Genomic DNA, 14,709 nt, shown 5'->3' on the forward strand with positions numbered 1-14,709 from the left:
AGTCTTACAAAATATCTCACGTGGCGCATAACTTGTTTTCAACTCAAAAACGCAGCGTTTTGTTTTTTTTTTGGTTCAATGGTTTACAAATTAATAAGAACACACAAAAGAAAAAAAATATTGTTCTTCACAGATGAAGAAGATTAGAGATGTTGTCCCAACCAATGTTCCACTGCCTTTTATCAGAAGGCACAGCGAAGTTGAGCTCAAACATCTCTTTTGATATGTTACCACTTTCACAGAATCCAACTAGCTTCGCAACTATCTCTGCACTCTCTTGCACGTGCCTTGAGTCGTAAGGATCTGTCCATAGCTTGTTCACGAACTGGAGTTTCCTCTGTTTCCCTTCCAATGGCACATCCCATTTCGTATACAACTCCTCTCTCTCCTCAGGCCTCAGTCTCGAATTCACTCTTTTCGCCAAAAACTCTCTCTCTCTTCTCAATGCTTTTATACTGAAAATGAAACAAAAGACCTGTTAATTAAAAGAAACGTAACGCTTTGTGACAGCAGTGAGATGATTCATATTCATTTCATTCATTACCTTGAAGATAGAGAAACTACGGATTCGTCGCAGTTTCGAGCTGGAGTTGCGTTACCTACTTCTGCTAGATGCTGTTCTAACCAAGTCAACCGTCTTAGCTCGACTTCCATGTAGATTTGATCGGCTTGATCACCTTTGAACAGTAGATAGAATTGTGTCCTGTGGATTATCGAGACGTGGCAGACATGCCAAAGCTCTATGATCTGTTGTCTTTCCTCTATGAAAGTTATATGCCACGCAACTTGATTCTGCTCTTCATCTTCCATCATCGTGTTCTCCTCGTTCTCTGCACTATATCCTGCTCCATCATTTGCTTCCAACTCAAGCACCTGCAAAAGTTAAAAACTGATGATAAGTTATATAAAAAAAAGAGGATTTATTTTTAGAATTTGTTTCTTTGTCTAACCTGACAAACGAGAAGTTGTTTCTGGTACTGTAGTTTAGCTACACGTTCTTTGAGTTCAGTTACGTATGCTCTTATGCTTCTCACGTTCTCCTCTGCTGCGTTTTGGAACATTTGCTGCATTTTCTTCATGTTCACAGAGCTTGATCTCCTGTAACCTGGAGTGCTTTCTCTTGACGACACATCTCCGCTTTCTTCTCCTTTCTGTGGAGTCTCTTTCTCTGACCCTTGTGGTGTCGTTGCCCCTCTAGTTCCAGAATTGTTGTTCTCTTGAGGAGCTTTGTTCTCAGCATCACAATCCAAGACTTGCCTAGAAGCGGAAAGAGGAGAGCATGGAGATTTCAAGAAGTTCTGGCGGTTGGATACACTGCTTGGTGTCAAAGGAAGAAGCTTCTTCTTCTTTGATTGATGATGATTCTTTGACTTTGGGGTTTCATCTCCAGCATTGATATTGCTCGGAAGAGACATCACCAACTTATCTATTGACTTCTGAACACTCTCAAGTTGCTCCTCTAGATTTGCAATGGTGCTTCCTTGTGAATGGAGCCTTGTTATCTCTTCCTTGAGATTGGCACTTACGCTCTTGTTAGGAGCTATGCCATCTCCAACACCCATAACATCTTTAAGCATTGCGGATGGTTTAACAGTACGCATCTCCCTTATCTCTGCTTGAAGCTTAGCTATCGTCTGAGCTGCATCTTGATTCCCTAGTCTATGGCAAGCTACTTCCTTCTGTAACACTTCAAGTGCTTTTGTTGCTTCCTCCCCTAGCTGTTCTTGAAGGTGTTCAAGTTTGCGGATTTCATGCATCAATGTAAAAGGAGCAGTTGATGATTGCCGTATCATAGATTGGCGTATCGTAGTCTTTCTTGCTCTCTCATTCCGGTTTATGGTTTTGTTCTCTGCGCTAGGCGTCACGGCAACAGAATAGGAAAGACATTTTCTAGCCGGTGGGTCTGGAGATTCAAAAGGATTTAAGCCCTGAGATACAACAAAAGGTTTAGTGTAAGCTTCAGCTAATGCGTGTGAATATAATAAGCACAGTATAGAGACAGAAAGAGGTAGACCTTATTTTGTTGCTGATCCCCTTGAAGCTTTTGGCGCAACTCCTCAAGTTGAATTTGTGCATCATCTCTTTGTCTCCTAAGCTCTTCGATTTCCATTTCCATCTACAAAATGTCACAAAACATCCATTAACTAAGTACCAAAGCTTTGGTTCAATTGTATATTTTTGGTGTATGGAAAAATCTGAAGTGGACAGAAACCTGGTGGATCTTGAAATCCTTTTCTCTTGATGGATCAGGGGTTCTACGCTCGGCCTCCAATCTAGCCACTTCTTTCTGAAGATGTTTCACTAGTTGCTTATCAGAGACAACCTGTAGATGTTTAGACAGCAAGTAAAATTTTAGATTGTGTTCATCCCAAAGGGCACTAAGAAGAACCAAAAGGATGGAACAAAGATCATTACCATGTTCACGTGGGCATTGTTTGTAACTTCTTTGGCTCGGTTAGCGAAAGATAGAGTATTTCTTGATTGTTCAGTATGAGCCGAAGCTGGACTCAATGTACATATAATGGCTGTTCGGGCATTCCCACCTAGTGAATGCTGTAAAATCCTAGTAAGTTTGGAGTCTCTGTAAGGTATATGTCCGCTCCTTTTCCCCACACTATGAAGAGTTCACAGATTAAGATAAAATAAGTTTAGTATTAAAAAGTGTTTGTGATTTTAATGTCACTCTAAAAAAATATGCAAGTATATTACCTTAATTTCCTTATGACTGTTGTAAGTGTCATTAGACTAAGATTGATATGGCAACCTTCCCTAAGTCTCGCTCCATCTGCCTGCGATTGTGATGCTCTTTCGCTTCCTGCTAAGTCCACAAAGTTCTGCAATTCATTCACAAACACACACACACACACACACATTAAGTCCACAAAGTTCTAGTTAAACTTTATGCAAAAACAGAGAGGGATAAATTTTTTACCAGACTAGCCATGTATGACCTCACACAATCTGAATTTTCACGGTGAGTACTTTGTATCGTCTGTTTTGTCATCAAAAACATGTTATTAGCATTTGCAGGGTATCTGTATTTGTGTTTTAGTGAATCAAAGAATTGAGATCATTACCAGTCTGATTATCTGGTGTGACCGCGAGCTGGTATCATTCAAAGCAGTTTCTCCAACTTGTCTTTGAGCTAAAACAAAGAAAATAAACACAATCAGTCAGTTTTATTGAATTGGCATGAACCAGGAGAATATAATCACAAAAAGCCAAAGAGGGATCCAACTTAATCAAGTTACCTTCACAAATACTAATCAGATGCCGCAAATGCTGATCATTGTTAGCTGTTTCTTCTACCAGTTTTTCAACCACAGTACCTTTCTGCAATTGTGGGTAATCAGGTGATTAGATCAATGAAAAGTCTACATTAGACCAAGGCCATGACATCGGCAGGAACATAATTAATGTAAATTAGTGTGATACCTCAGGGTCATCGAGGAGTTTAAGGGCACGGCCGGAATCTGAATTCAGGAGATCTCTGACATTTTCATTATATATTTCCAGACCAGAAATCTTGATAGTAAAATCTCTTTCAGGTGTCTGGAAACAACAGTGAAACAAATTGGTCAGAAGAACTGCAATGACATTGAAAGACTTTAGTTAGCAATTCTTACCTTGATTATGTGGTTGTAAATATCATTGACAGCTTTCTCAGTTACTCCTCTCATGGTGTATGTCTTTCCACTGCTCGTTTGTCCATAGGCAAATATTGTTGCTGAAACAAAATAAAAAGATTAGTCAATCTGTGATCAGTTCCAAGAAAACAGAATTTGAGTCATAATAAGAAGACAAGTACCATTTATGCCCATCAAAGCAGACAATGCAACATTCTTAACACCATCTTCATACACGTTTTCTGTGAAACTCTCTGGTCCAAAAACTTTATCTGAAACCAAAAAGGATGCATTAAAATCATCAGAAAACCTCAGGAATTAAGAGTTTTGAAAACATAACTTAATAGGCATATAATCAAACTTCAATTACCGAATGTAAATGAGGACTGGTTATGCAAACGTTCTTGAGCTTGTGGTTTAGAGACAATGGTATGGTCATCCACACATTCCCAAGCAACTTGGTCTTTAGCTAACAGTTCTTTCTTGTTAAGTGGCCTTAACCTTACAGTAACAACAATCTTCTCCTCTCTGGATCTTGAGCTTCCACCAGGTGTAACAGATTGTGTTCTGTCTATCTTCGAAACAGGTGTCCCAGGAGTTCTCATTGTCATATATCTACAAAACGTTTTCAATTTTTTTCACATCAGATCTTAATAATACAGCTCAAAATAACTTCCCCCGAATCTAGGGATGATCAGATCTATCTAAGGAAAAAAACTCATATAAGGCAACATTCTTAAGAAATTTCGATTTGATCCAAACCAAATCCCTAAAAGGAAATGTTTATCCAATCCGGAAATAATAAAACTCAAAAATTTCCCAAAAAAGCTTCATTTCACTAGACAGATCTAATACTAATTAAGAGATCAAAAACACTTACAGAGAAAAAATAAACCAAGGAATCGGAGATTTTACTCTCAGATCTCAGGCAGCGAGGGTTGGTTACAGACAGAATCGTCTCAGATCGACGATAGAGACAATAAATGAAATATTAAAAAAATAAAAGAATATGAGAGAAGAAGAAGATAGTGAGAGAGGTTTCTGAGTATTCGTGGAGCTTTTGTGGTAGAAGAATTGATGATGATGAAGAAGAAGACGAACGGATTTTGGGGTTCTTTTTGTCTTTACGGAAGTCCGTGCAGAGAGAGATTTTGAATCTGACGAGCCTCTCCTCTAACGGCTAGTTCTTTCCACGTTTCTTTTGAGGGGCTTTCAATTTTATCTTATTTCAAAAGCTACCCTTCACATTTTCGATTTCTTCTACAAATCACCTTAAATTTTATTTTATTTTATTTTCTTATGGATAATTTCTCATTTTCTATTTCTGTCAAATTTTTCTATTTCTGTCAACGTTTGGATTATTATTATTAGTTACTGACTTACTGGGGAATTTTATTTCCTTGTTTTTACTGAATATGAATTTATTTTATTCATGAGCTTTCGTTTCCACCTTTTCCTTTGCTATGATTTTGATTAGATTTTGTCATCTTGTGAATTATTGGCTTACTAACAAAACGGTCACTTATTGGTTTTTCTTTTTCTTTTCTTTTGTGCTGTAAATTTATTTTAATTTATTTGCAACTCAAGCGGGAAATAGGTTAATACTATCCAATTTAGCGTATAAAAATACTAGGCGCAAAACCTTCCCCTATTGCAAGTGGGATTGGGAAACCCATACTTATATTATATGAGTCTTTGAGGTGTTAAGTCAAGGTCTTTGCCTGTGATTTTGAGAAATCTGCAACTGCAAGCCTGGATCCTTTTTTATTTTCTTTATAGCAACTTTAGTTGAAAATTGATTTATCATCAATTCAAAACCAAGTAAATAGATTAACTAGAGACACGACTCATAACATGAAACATGTATATGTTATCTTGGTCAAAATTCAAACTTAAACAATCAATTCTCCATTTGTCTGTTATTTAATTCAATGATGTATTTTTCTATTGGATCACAACTAGTCTACATCATTCAGTTGACATTTTCAAGAATAAGCTATATCAAAAACCATCTTCACTCAGATTTTTTGATGCAATAATATATACTAATTGGACAATTTCCACCAGTCCGCATTTGTTTTACAATATTACGGTTGAAGTCAGTTAGTGAGGTTTTACTGGAAAAAAAAAACATAAATTTTAACATCATACGGTTCTTGTTTTCTTATAGTCAGTGATTTGTAAGTTTGCAGTATATATTTATTATATTGGAAGCTTAACAACGCAATAGATTTGTTGACAAAACTTCTTAGTATGTTTTTTTTTTTTGAATTATGTCAAAGAATTAAAATGGCCATAACTTACAAATAAGTCATCACAAAACATGAGACGAACAATTGTATGTATATCGGTATCAAATCAACTATCAAGTCGCTTTCAGCCTGTCCAAAAAAAAAACCTATAGTTCCAAACAAGTCAAAGTAACCATCAAAGTTCTGTACGACTCTCTGACCGTTCATATACAAAAACATAATTTATATAGGATGTAATCTATACTATTAAAAGGATATTAAAGTAAAAATGAATCCTCAAATATATGACATAAAATAACCCTGAATAAATTTAAAAGCATACAATACAAAAGGGATATTAAAGTAAATTTGATAATAAAAATGCACGGATCCTATATGCCCTGGATTAATTCTGTTCGGATCATGTATTAATTGTTCAGAGCTGTTTTTCATACTCCCGTATCCAAACAGAATCGAAACAAGCATCTGCAATAAAATTCAAAAAAGGTAAGTAGTTTTGCGTAAACAATTTAAGGAAACAATAATTTTGATATTTATGTATATGTTTAATTTGGGCAATTAATTTCGAAATTGTATATATGTAAACTTATTTAATTTGATTTTATATTTTGAGATATATCCGGAAACAAGAAATTATGATGTTACCTAATATACAAAATCATCTAAATGTTTATAGAAATAATTTAAATCGGTATCTATTAAAATCGAGCAATTAAATACAAAATTGTATATATGTATAAAAATATAATTTGGTTATATATTGTGAGATATCTGTAAACAATATTTATGATTTTATATTATGATTTCAAACATATGTATTACATATATACAGTATGTTTAAATCTTGGATACTGAATTAAGATATACATACGTTTGAAACTACTTATAACTTATCATTTTATCAATGCATAAATGTGCGGATCCGAAAACATGTTACAACTAAAGTAAAACAACAGTATTTTAAATATGTTTTTTTTTCTTCAGCTTATCTAGCATAAGCATGTACAAAACAAGAGATAAAAGAATGTTAACTGACACGGCATGTATGTGTGATTCTATTAACTGAATGTTTCAAAGAAATTATTTTTCTTCATCAAATACTTTATTTTGTTTTGAATCAAACTATTACGTGTTTGTGTGCTAAATATGTAGGAACATGATTTTGAGGAAATGAGAAAAGAATAATGGGACGGAAACGGGATGGAAGGAGGAATAAGATGAGATTAAAAATTTTCAAAAATCAAAATCCAGGATCATGTTAGAATTAAAATAAATTAATGCTTCCAATATATTATGTAACATATTTTTCAATTTATCTAACACAAAAATGTCAAAAAAATATTCAAAAGAAAAAGAAAAAACATTAAACTATGTTCTATAATAGATAAGAAAAAAATCAACCATAGTTATGAGACATATACAGGACATGATGGATTTTATGTCCTAAATTAGACATACCATCTTTCTGTTACTATTTTTTAATATAATTGTTTTTACTGATAACAAAAACAAATTTGATCATTTTTTTGTCTAAACCGAATTAAAAATAAATCAAATACTAAACTGATACAAAAAAAGTTTGGATTATGAATGTTAATAACATTTATTAAAAATATGTTTACAAACAGTATCCGCATGTACGTAATAAATTATAAATATGTTAGTAAATTTAGTTTTTAAACTCAACCCCGTATGTGCGGGTCCGAATCTAGTAATTATTAATCACTAATCAACGATCATAAGCTGTTTAAAATTAGCCGAACTGTAATTAATAAAAGTCGCCACCGATCATTTTGCCTTAAATCCCCAAGATACATCTCAACAAACAAAAAAAAATCTCTTTAGTTGTCAAAACCAAATGTCCATCTCTCTTCTCTTCACCAGCTTCGTCGTCTTCTCCTTCGCTGACCTCCCGTCGTGTTTCTCAGCCGATCAACAGTACGAAAAGTGTCGCTCAGCTCTGAGATGTGGATCTGGACGGCAGGTGTTCGAGTCGAACACCTCGTACCCGTTCTGGGGATCCAATAAACCCAAATTCTGCGGCCAATCATCGTTCGAACTCTCCTGCGATGATAATCGTCAAACCCTATCCTTCGATATCGGGGATCTCACACTTCGCGTTAAATCCGTGGATCTGAAGAATCAAGTAATTACCGTTGTTGATGAGAGCTGGTTAGATGGGAACTGCCCAAATATTTGGAACTTCACTGGCGAGAAGGAGTTTACACTTACCCATCACACCGAGAAGATTGATTTGTTCGAATGCCCCATAAACATAAGCTCGCTATCATATATTTCTTGCCAAACAAGCAATGGCAGTCGGAAAACATATCACGTCTTTGGACCGTTGGATAATCATTTCCTCAATTGTACAAAGGTTGGAGAAATTCCGATGCTTCGGTCTGTTAAGAACGATCTTCACCAATCAAATGACTCGAACAGAGCATTGAAGTGGGCTTTGGACCAAGGGTTCGGTTTGAAGTACAGCATAGAGGATCAAGTTTGCCAGACTTGTACCACTTCCAATGGGATTTGTGGTTCGGAGACAGGGTCGGAAAATTTCCAATGTCTATGTGAAGACAGGCCTCACAAATCCTCCTGTGACGATAACAAAGGTTAGTCCTTCATCATTTACTTCTTTCAGTCCCAAATTTCTTGTGGGATTGGTTCCATCGGATCGATTCTGCACATAGACTTATTAGAACGTATACTTTGACCAATTTGTTGTCCATTACTTGGTAGAGAATTGTTATCGTAATTGACCCAAACTTTTAATAATCTTTTAAAGACACATTTTGACTTTTTCAACCTAATTCTTTACGTGTCCTGTTTTCCATTCATCAATTTATGTGACGGTCTGCTTTCCAAAAAAAACATTAGGATCTGTGCTGGATCGAATCTTGGGCTTTTTGGGCCAACACTAGGTATTGTCGATCCGGTTTACCATTTTCATGGTCGGTCTTAGAAGATGAGAAAAACGACTTTTAAGTTTTCTTTTGTTTGAAGCTTCTGCTAGTAACCGACCCTCTCTTGCAAAATAAACAAATGCCCCTCTCTTTACAAAAACTCTATTCAAATGATTTCTCCAGTTTTGAAATTAATAATTGAGGGCACTACACAATTCCCATTTAGAAAAGCTTTCTTTTGTGGGGTCGTCTTCAACCTCAGAGGCTCAAAGAGACAGTTTTTAAGTCAAATTGCAGTCTTTATTTTCTTTATACCTAGAAAATTTAGTATTATTATACTACTTTTTTTCACACACTAGTTGAACAAACTTTTTAACTCTCTCACCCACTCCTCTGAAAAATCTTTTTGGTTTGATTTGTTTTCTATATGTTTTTGTTCTCTTCTTCTTGTTTCTTCTTACCCTAAAAAAATGGATCCTTCAACTCCAAGTTTACTACTCTACACATCCATCTTTTTCTTCACCATATTAGCAACTCAAACCCTCTCTCTTGATCCGAAGTTCAAGGCTTGTGAGCCGAAATCATGCGTCAGAGGTCCCAATATCTCCTATCCATTCTATCTATCAGGCAAGCAAGAGTCCTTTTGTGGCTATCCCAGTTTCGAACTCACTTGTGATGATGATCAGAAGCTTCCTGTTCTTGGGATCTCTGGTGAGAATTACCTCATCAAAAACATATCTTACTCGACGCAGTCGTTTCAGGTCGTGAACTCAAAGGCGTCTCATGATGATCCATGTCCCAGCCCTTTGCATAATCTTACCCTCCATAGAACACCTTTCTTTGTCAACCCTTCTCATATCAACTTCACCATACTTTACAATTGCTCCAACCACATGCTTGAGGGTTTTAGGACATACGCTCTTACTTGTCCTGGCAACAAGAGTCTTCTTCAGTCTTTTGGGGTCTTTGACAGGGAGAAACTAGGAAAAGAGAAAAATATAGCATCCCTGTCATGCCAGAAACTAGTCGATGTTCCTGTTTTAGCTAGTAGTAAGGAGTCTGATGTGATGGGTATGACTTATGTCGATATTTTGAAGAGGGGTTTTGTTCTGAATTGGACTGCAAACAGTTGTTCCCGCTGCATCAACAGCGGCGGGAGATGTGGAACTGCTCAACAAGAATTTGTATGCTTATGTCCTGATGGACCTAAAATTCATGATAGTTGCAAGAATGGTAACCACTTGTGATTCTACGAGTAATTATTCTTCTGACGTTATATTTATTTCTTCTTTGCTTCACTTTTCTGAACAAATCCGTTGCATTGTGTTAATGTTAGTCTGATTGTTTAGATTAATGTTTAGTCTTAATCTCTATGTTCTTCCGAATGCTAAACTCTGAAACAACCGTGACTATTTCTTTCTCTACTTTTTCATCCCAGGTAGTACTCGTAAGAGAAGAGTGAAGGTGAAGATCCTCATTGGTAAGATTCTTTCAAGCTTATGTTTTGGGAAAAAGGCTTTGACTTCTCTACTTCGATCTGTGGTTAAATAATTATAAAAAGACACTTTGGTAAAATATGATGCAACGTGGTTACAGTTGCTAGGTTATGCTCTGTTCTTTATGAGATTTCTAGTTTATCATCTCACGCAAGTCTCAACAGATTACAAAATCTCATTCAGGTGTTTCCGCTGGGATCTTTGGATTAATAGCTGCGAGCCTCGGTTGTTATGTATACCATCGTAGAAAAACAAAAACTTACAGAACTTCTTCAGCATTGCTTCCAAGAAACATCTCCTCAGATCCATCATTAAACTCTTTCGACGTTGAGAAAGCAGAGAAATTATTAATTGGAGTTCATCTTTTCTCTTACGAAGAGCTTGAAGAAGCCACAAATAACTTCGACCCTTCTAAAGAACTCGGTGATGGAGGCTTTGGTACTGTCTATTACGGTAAGCTTAAAGATGGACGAAGCGTAGCTGTGAAACGGTTATACGATAACAACTTCAAAAGAGCAGAGCAATTCAGGAACGAAGTTGAGATCTTAACGGGTTTACGCCATCCGAACCTCGTGGCTCTCTTTGGATGCTCCTCAAAACAGAGCAGGGATTTACTGCTAGTGTATGAGTATGTTGCAAACGGCACGTTAGCTGATCATCTACATGGTCCACAAGCTAACCCTAGCTCGCTTCCTTGGTCTACTCGGCTCAAGATCGCTGTTGAAACTGCCTCTGCCTTGAAGTATCTACACGCCTCCAAGATCATCCATCGTGATGTTAAATCCAACAACATCCTTCTCGACCAAAACTTCAATGTCAAGGTCAGTAAACTCACACTGGTTATTACTTACAGAGATATATTTGGTAGTGGTATGAGTTGATCTGATTATAATCTTAACTTCTTTCTTCTTTTATTCCTGTCTTCGACATTTAGGTAGCGGATTTTGGACTCTCAAGGCTGTTTCCGATGGATAGAACGCACGTATCAACCGCTCCACAAGGAACTCCAGGCTACGTCGACCCGGATTACCACCTGTGCTATCAACTCTCCAGCAAAAGCGACGTGTACAGCTTTGCAGTAGTGTTAATGGAGCTTATCACCTCGCTTCCAGCAGTCGATATCACAAGACCGCGCCAAGAGATCAACCTCTCGAACATGGCAGTCGTTAAAATCCAGAACCACGAGCTACGTGACATAGTGGATCCGTCACTAGGTTTCGACACGGATACAAGAGTGAGACAGGCGGTGATCTCTGTCGCTGAGCTGGCGTTCCAATGCTTGCAGTCCGATAAAGATCTTAGGCCGTGTATGTCGCACGTGCAGGATACGCTGACGAGGATACAGATCAATGGTTATGGTTCGGACATTGAGGTTTTAGATGTCAAGAAGAGTGGACCGTTGCTTACACAGTCTCCTGATAGTGTAATTGTGAAATGGGACAGTAAGTAAATTAGACTCACACGGACACTAACATTTGTATGTGTTTCTTATGTTTAAAATTTGTCAATTGACAGTTAGAGATTGGTGTTTGTGTGCTGTAATAGATGACATTTTTGGGATTGTATATATGATCTGAGTTTCGTAAATAAATTATACATACTCTCTCACCACAGTACAAGAAACTCGTAATTGGGCCTGGCCTTGCTCGACTTTCATTTTGAAGGGTGTACTCAGTACTCTTATCTGTGTATTGCGGCTATCAACTGAAACTCTACTTTAATATTGTAGGTTAACTATACAAAAATTAAAATTGGGGCATCAAATTGATGATGGCTATGATAATAAATAACTAAAGAAGATCAGAGAAGTTTAATGAACGTCCTATATGTGGTACGAATTTAAACTCCATAATTTGTTTCCAAAATTTCCTAATTAAAGCACACCAATATAGGGCTTGGATGCTTTACTACTTCAATTAATGAACTAGTTATAGAGTAAGTCATCTTGAATGAGTGTAATTGCATGTGAATCAGATCCCTCCACCACAATACATAATTGATAATCTCTAGTAATGGCCCAACTAAATATTGACATATGTTGCAACCTAACTCATTCCTAAAAACCTCAACGTGTTTGATCATCTTAAGGAAATACAAAAGAAAGCTCTAGAATGCATGCCAATTTCTTCACTAAATATATTAAATTTGGGTGACTCAAAACAATTTACGTAACTTATAAACGAGATTGACGTCAACTTATAATTATAAAAAGAGAACATTTGCGCTTACTTATTACACATTTTCGTTTATCTCCATGCAATTTCACAATGTTTTTTGGATAATATATGCATATATGTATACATACACACCAAAGCTATTAATTAATTTGTTTTTTATTTGTCGATTAATTGGCATTGGCCATTTGAAAGCTTAAGAGGGTGAATGGTTGCAGCGGTTGGGGTGGACAAATCCGTCTGCGGACTGGACCACTTTTTATTTACCACTAGATGAGTACCCGCACACTGCGCGCATTATCTTTTGACGATATGAACAATTACATTTTCACTGTCAATATCAGATCGTGTATTGAATAGCCAAAAACGGAAGCACAAACCATGGTGATCAATATCATGTGACTGAAATTTTGGAGTAGCCACCACACATAATTGAATCTTAGTGTAGCAGTATGGAAAAAAACTGTAGACTCATAATCTATTCTACCTCTTCAGAATCAAACACAAAATGGCCAGTTTCTTCTTATTCTATTGTAAGATCACATTTAACAACAAACATTCTGGCCCTAGATACATAAAATTACCATAGTGAGAATGAACTTGCAATTCTATGTATGGTTGAGCACATAGAGTTATAGAAAAAAGGTTTGCAGAGAAGAAAAACAACACATAAGAACTTTGATTTTTCTTGTTTGTCATCGAATGCGAATGAATATAATCACTTACAAACTATAATTAGAAGAACTAATTAAACATCTTTCTCTATTTATTCATGAATCCTGCTATATAAGGATTTGTTTTTTTCAAACCTGCCACACCATACCAAAGCAAAAAATATATGAATAATTAAAGAAAACAGTAAGCAAAGTATAGCATGCAATTCCCATAATGAAGAAACTAACTTGTAACCTATTTTGAGCAAAAGAAATAAGCCATTACTAATGCATTAACATAGTATAGGTAAGCTACAAAAACTAATCTGTTACAACCAATGTAAATTCGTTCATGCGTGGATATAGACTCTTGAGAAGAAGGCACAAGCTGTACCCATCAGCAATTTGGAAAAATAAGCATAATAATCAGTTACAATTAGAAAATTTCTAGATGATGTTAAGATTTTCTTAACATCAGTATAAGACAATTTTATTTCTTTAGGAAGTTCAGTTCTCTGTTATCTTCAGAAGTTTAATCTATATTCTAAAGCCTAGTCTCGTTGGTGATTATTTCAAAAGAGTACTCTCTGAATATGTTTGATCTTCAAGTTATCCTTTCTCTGTAGTTGAATTTTATCTTCCACATCTTCGTTCACTACTAAAAAAAAACAGCAGGATGTAAGAGATATTATAAATGAGCAGTTACTACAAAATTTAAAGCAAAAGAAAACGAAAAAGATCGAAGCAGCGGTTACTACGAAAATCAAGCAGGGAAAAACAAAGAGAATCAGTCAAGTAACATAAAAGATTCAAAATGATTGGTTGATTTTAGTCATGTACATGTGCCACTCTCTCCATTGCTGATGTGGCACAAAGATGGAGAGAGTTAGCCAACTTTCATAGTATAGATTCAGCAAATATAGTCCACGGTAGTGCGGTGCAAATAAAGCAGAGATAAAACCGCTGCGGATCAACTGCGGACCGCTTTTGCTTACAAATAAATTTAGTCCGCAGCGGTCTGTAGACCGCCCCAAAAATAGAGCGGTCCAGACCGCATATGGATTTGGCCGCCCTGATCGCAGTTACCTTTCAAACCCTAAATTGGCAAATGGATGTGATCTTTTACCCTATATGCCTACACAAAACCCTCTCTGCAAAAACATTAATGAAATGTTTTCATTACAACAAGTTTTTTTTTCTTTGACTACATCCATTTCATTATCTTCCAAATATTAACAATTAATTTTATAATTTTAAATCTTAACCTTTATACACCACCAAACTGACTAGAAATGTTCGTCCCCCTTGCAGAGAGAGAGAGAGCCTAATGGAACCCACACGACCAAACAATGGTCCTACTTCCCTTGTTTGGACATATCTCCCCGACACACAAATCCCAGAACGTTCACTTGCCCACGTGGCTCTCCCTTTATTTCTCTTTTCTTTTTTCCCCACATTTCTTTTTCTCAATTATAAATTATAATAAAAATATTTTTTTTTTAAAACTTCAATCGAACAATATAAAAGTCTCAAGCTTTGTATCAAAACCAGTCTCAAGAAATTTTCAAAAAAAAAAAAAAAAAAAAAAAGTTTAAAAAAAAA

The 14,709-nt window shown here is 36.1% G+C and overlaps 2 protein-coding genes across 3 annotated transcripts; one reads left to right on the forward strand and one right to left on the reverse strand.

The window, feature by feature from the left end:
• On the reverse strand, window positions 38–4,765 carry LOC104756172 (kinesin-like protein KIN-7A). The gene is made up of 15 exons (XM_010478712.2): window positions 4,507–4,765; window positions 3,997–4,241; window positions 3,809–3,898; window positions 3,627–3,727; window positions 3,436–3,552; window positions 3,252–3,333; window positions 3,078–3,145; window positions 2,933–2,992; window positions 2,710–2,834; window positions 2,416–2,614; window positions 2,213–2,323; window positions 2,015–2,116; window positions 951–1,928; window positions 545–873; window positions 38–455 (listed from the first exon to the last, which is right to left on the reverse strand). Exons 2-15 carry the CDS (start codon window positions 4,235–4,237, stop codon window positions 128–130), a joined length of 2,931 nt encoding a protein of 976 aa, XP_010477014.1. The 5' UTR covers window positions 4,238–4,241; window positions 4,507–4,765; the 3' UTR covers window positions 38–127.
• LOC104756174 (LEAF RUST 10 DISEASE-RESISTANCE LOCUS RECEPTOR-LIKE PROTEIN KINASE-like 1.2) lies at window positions 7,651–11,847 on the forward strand. Of its 2 annotated transcripts, none has more exons than XM_010478714.2 (4): window positions 7,651–8,493; window positions 10,223–10,264; window positions 10,464–11,101; window positions 11,215–11,847. In XM_010478714.2, exons 1-4 carry the CDS (start codon window positions 7,737–7,739, stop codon window positions 11,728–11,730), a joined length of 1,953 nt encoding a protein of 650 aa, XP_010477016.1. In that variant the 5' UTR covers window positions 7,651–7,736; the 3' UTR covers window positions 11,731–11,847. The 2 variants fall into 2 exon arrangements, with proteins under 2 accessions (XP_010477016.1, XP_010477015.1); XM_010478713.2 differs by lacking the exon at window positions 7,651–8,493 and adding an exon at window positions 8,500–10,017.

The sequence above is a fragment of the Camelina sativa genome, chromosome 17 (assembly GCF_000633955.1).
Source record: "Camelina sativa cultivar DH55 chromosome 17, Cs, whole genome shotgun sequence".
In the NCBI taxonomy this organism is placed as follows: domain Eukaryota; kingdom Viridiplantae; phylum Streptophyta; class Magnoliopsida; order Brassicales; family Brassicaceae; genus Camelina; species Camelina sativa.

What these genes read in the sequence shown, in the direction of transcription:
- LOC104756172 (XM_010478712.2), bottom strand. Translation starts at nt 4,237, where the DNA reads ATGACAATGAGAACTCCTGGGACACCTGTTTCGAAGATAGACAGAACA. An exon ending in AGGATTTCAAGATCCACCAG is followed by an intron (nt 2,117 to 2,212) that starts GTTTCTGTCCAC and finishes GACATTTTGTAG; the next exon opens with ATGGAAATGGAAATCGAAGA. An exon ending in GTAGTTTCTCTATCTTCAAG is followed by an intron (nt 456 to 544) that starts GTAATGAATGAA and finishes TTTCATTTTCAG; the next exon opens with TATAAAAGCATTGAGAAGAG.
- LOC104756174 (XM_010478713.2), top strand. Translation starts at nt 9,255, where the DNA reads ATGGATCCTTCAACTCCAAGTTTACTACTCTACACATCCATCTTTTTC. An exon ending in TCATGATAGTTGCAAGAATG is followed by an intron (nt 10,018 to 10,222) that starts GTAACCACTTGT and finishes TTTTCATCCCAG; the next exon opens with GTAGTACTCGTAAGAGAAGA. An exon ending in GAAGGTGAAGATCCTCATTG is followed by an intron (nt 10,265 to 10,463) that starts GTAAGATTCTTT and finishes AATCTCATTCAG; the next exon opens with GTGTTTCCGCTGGGATCTTT.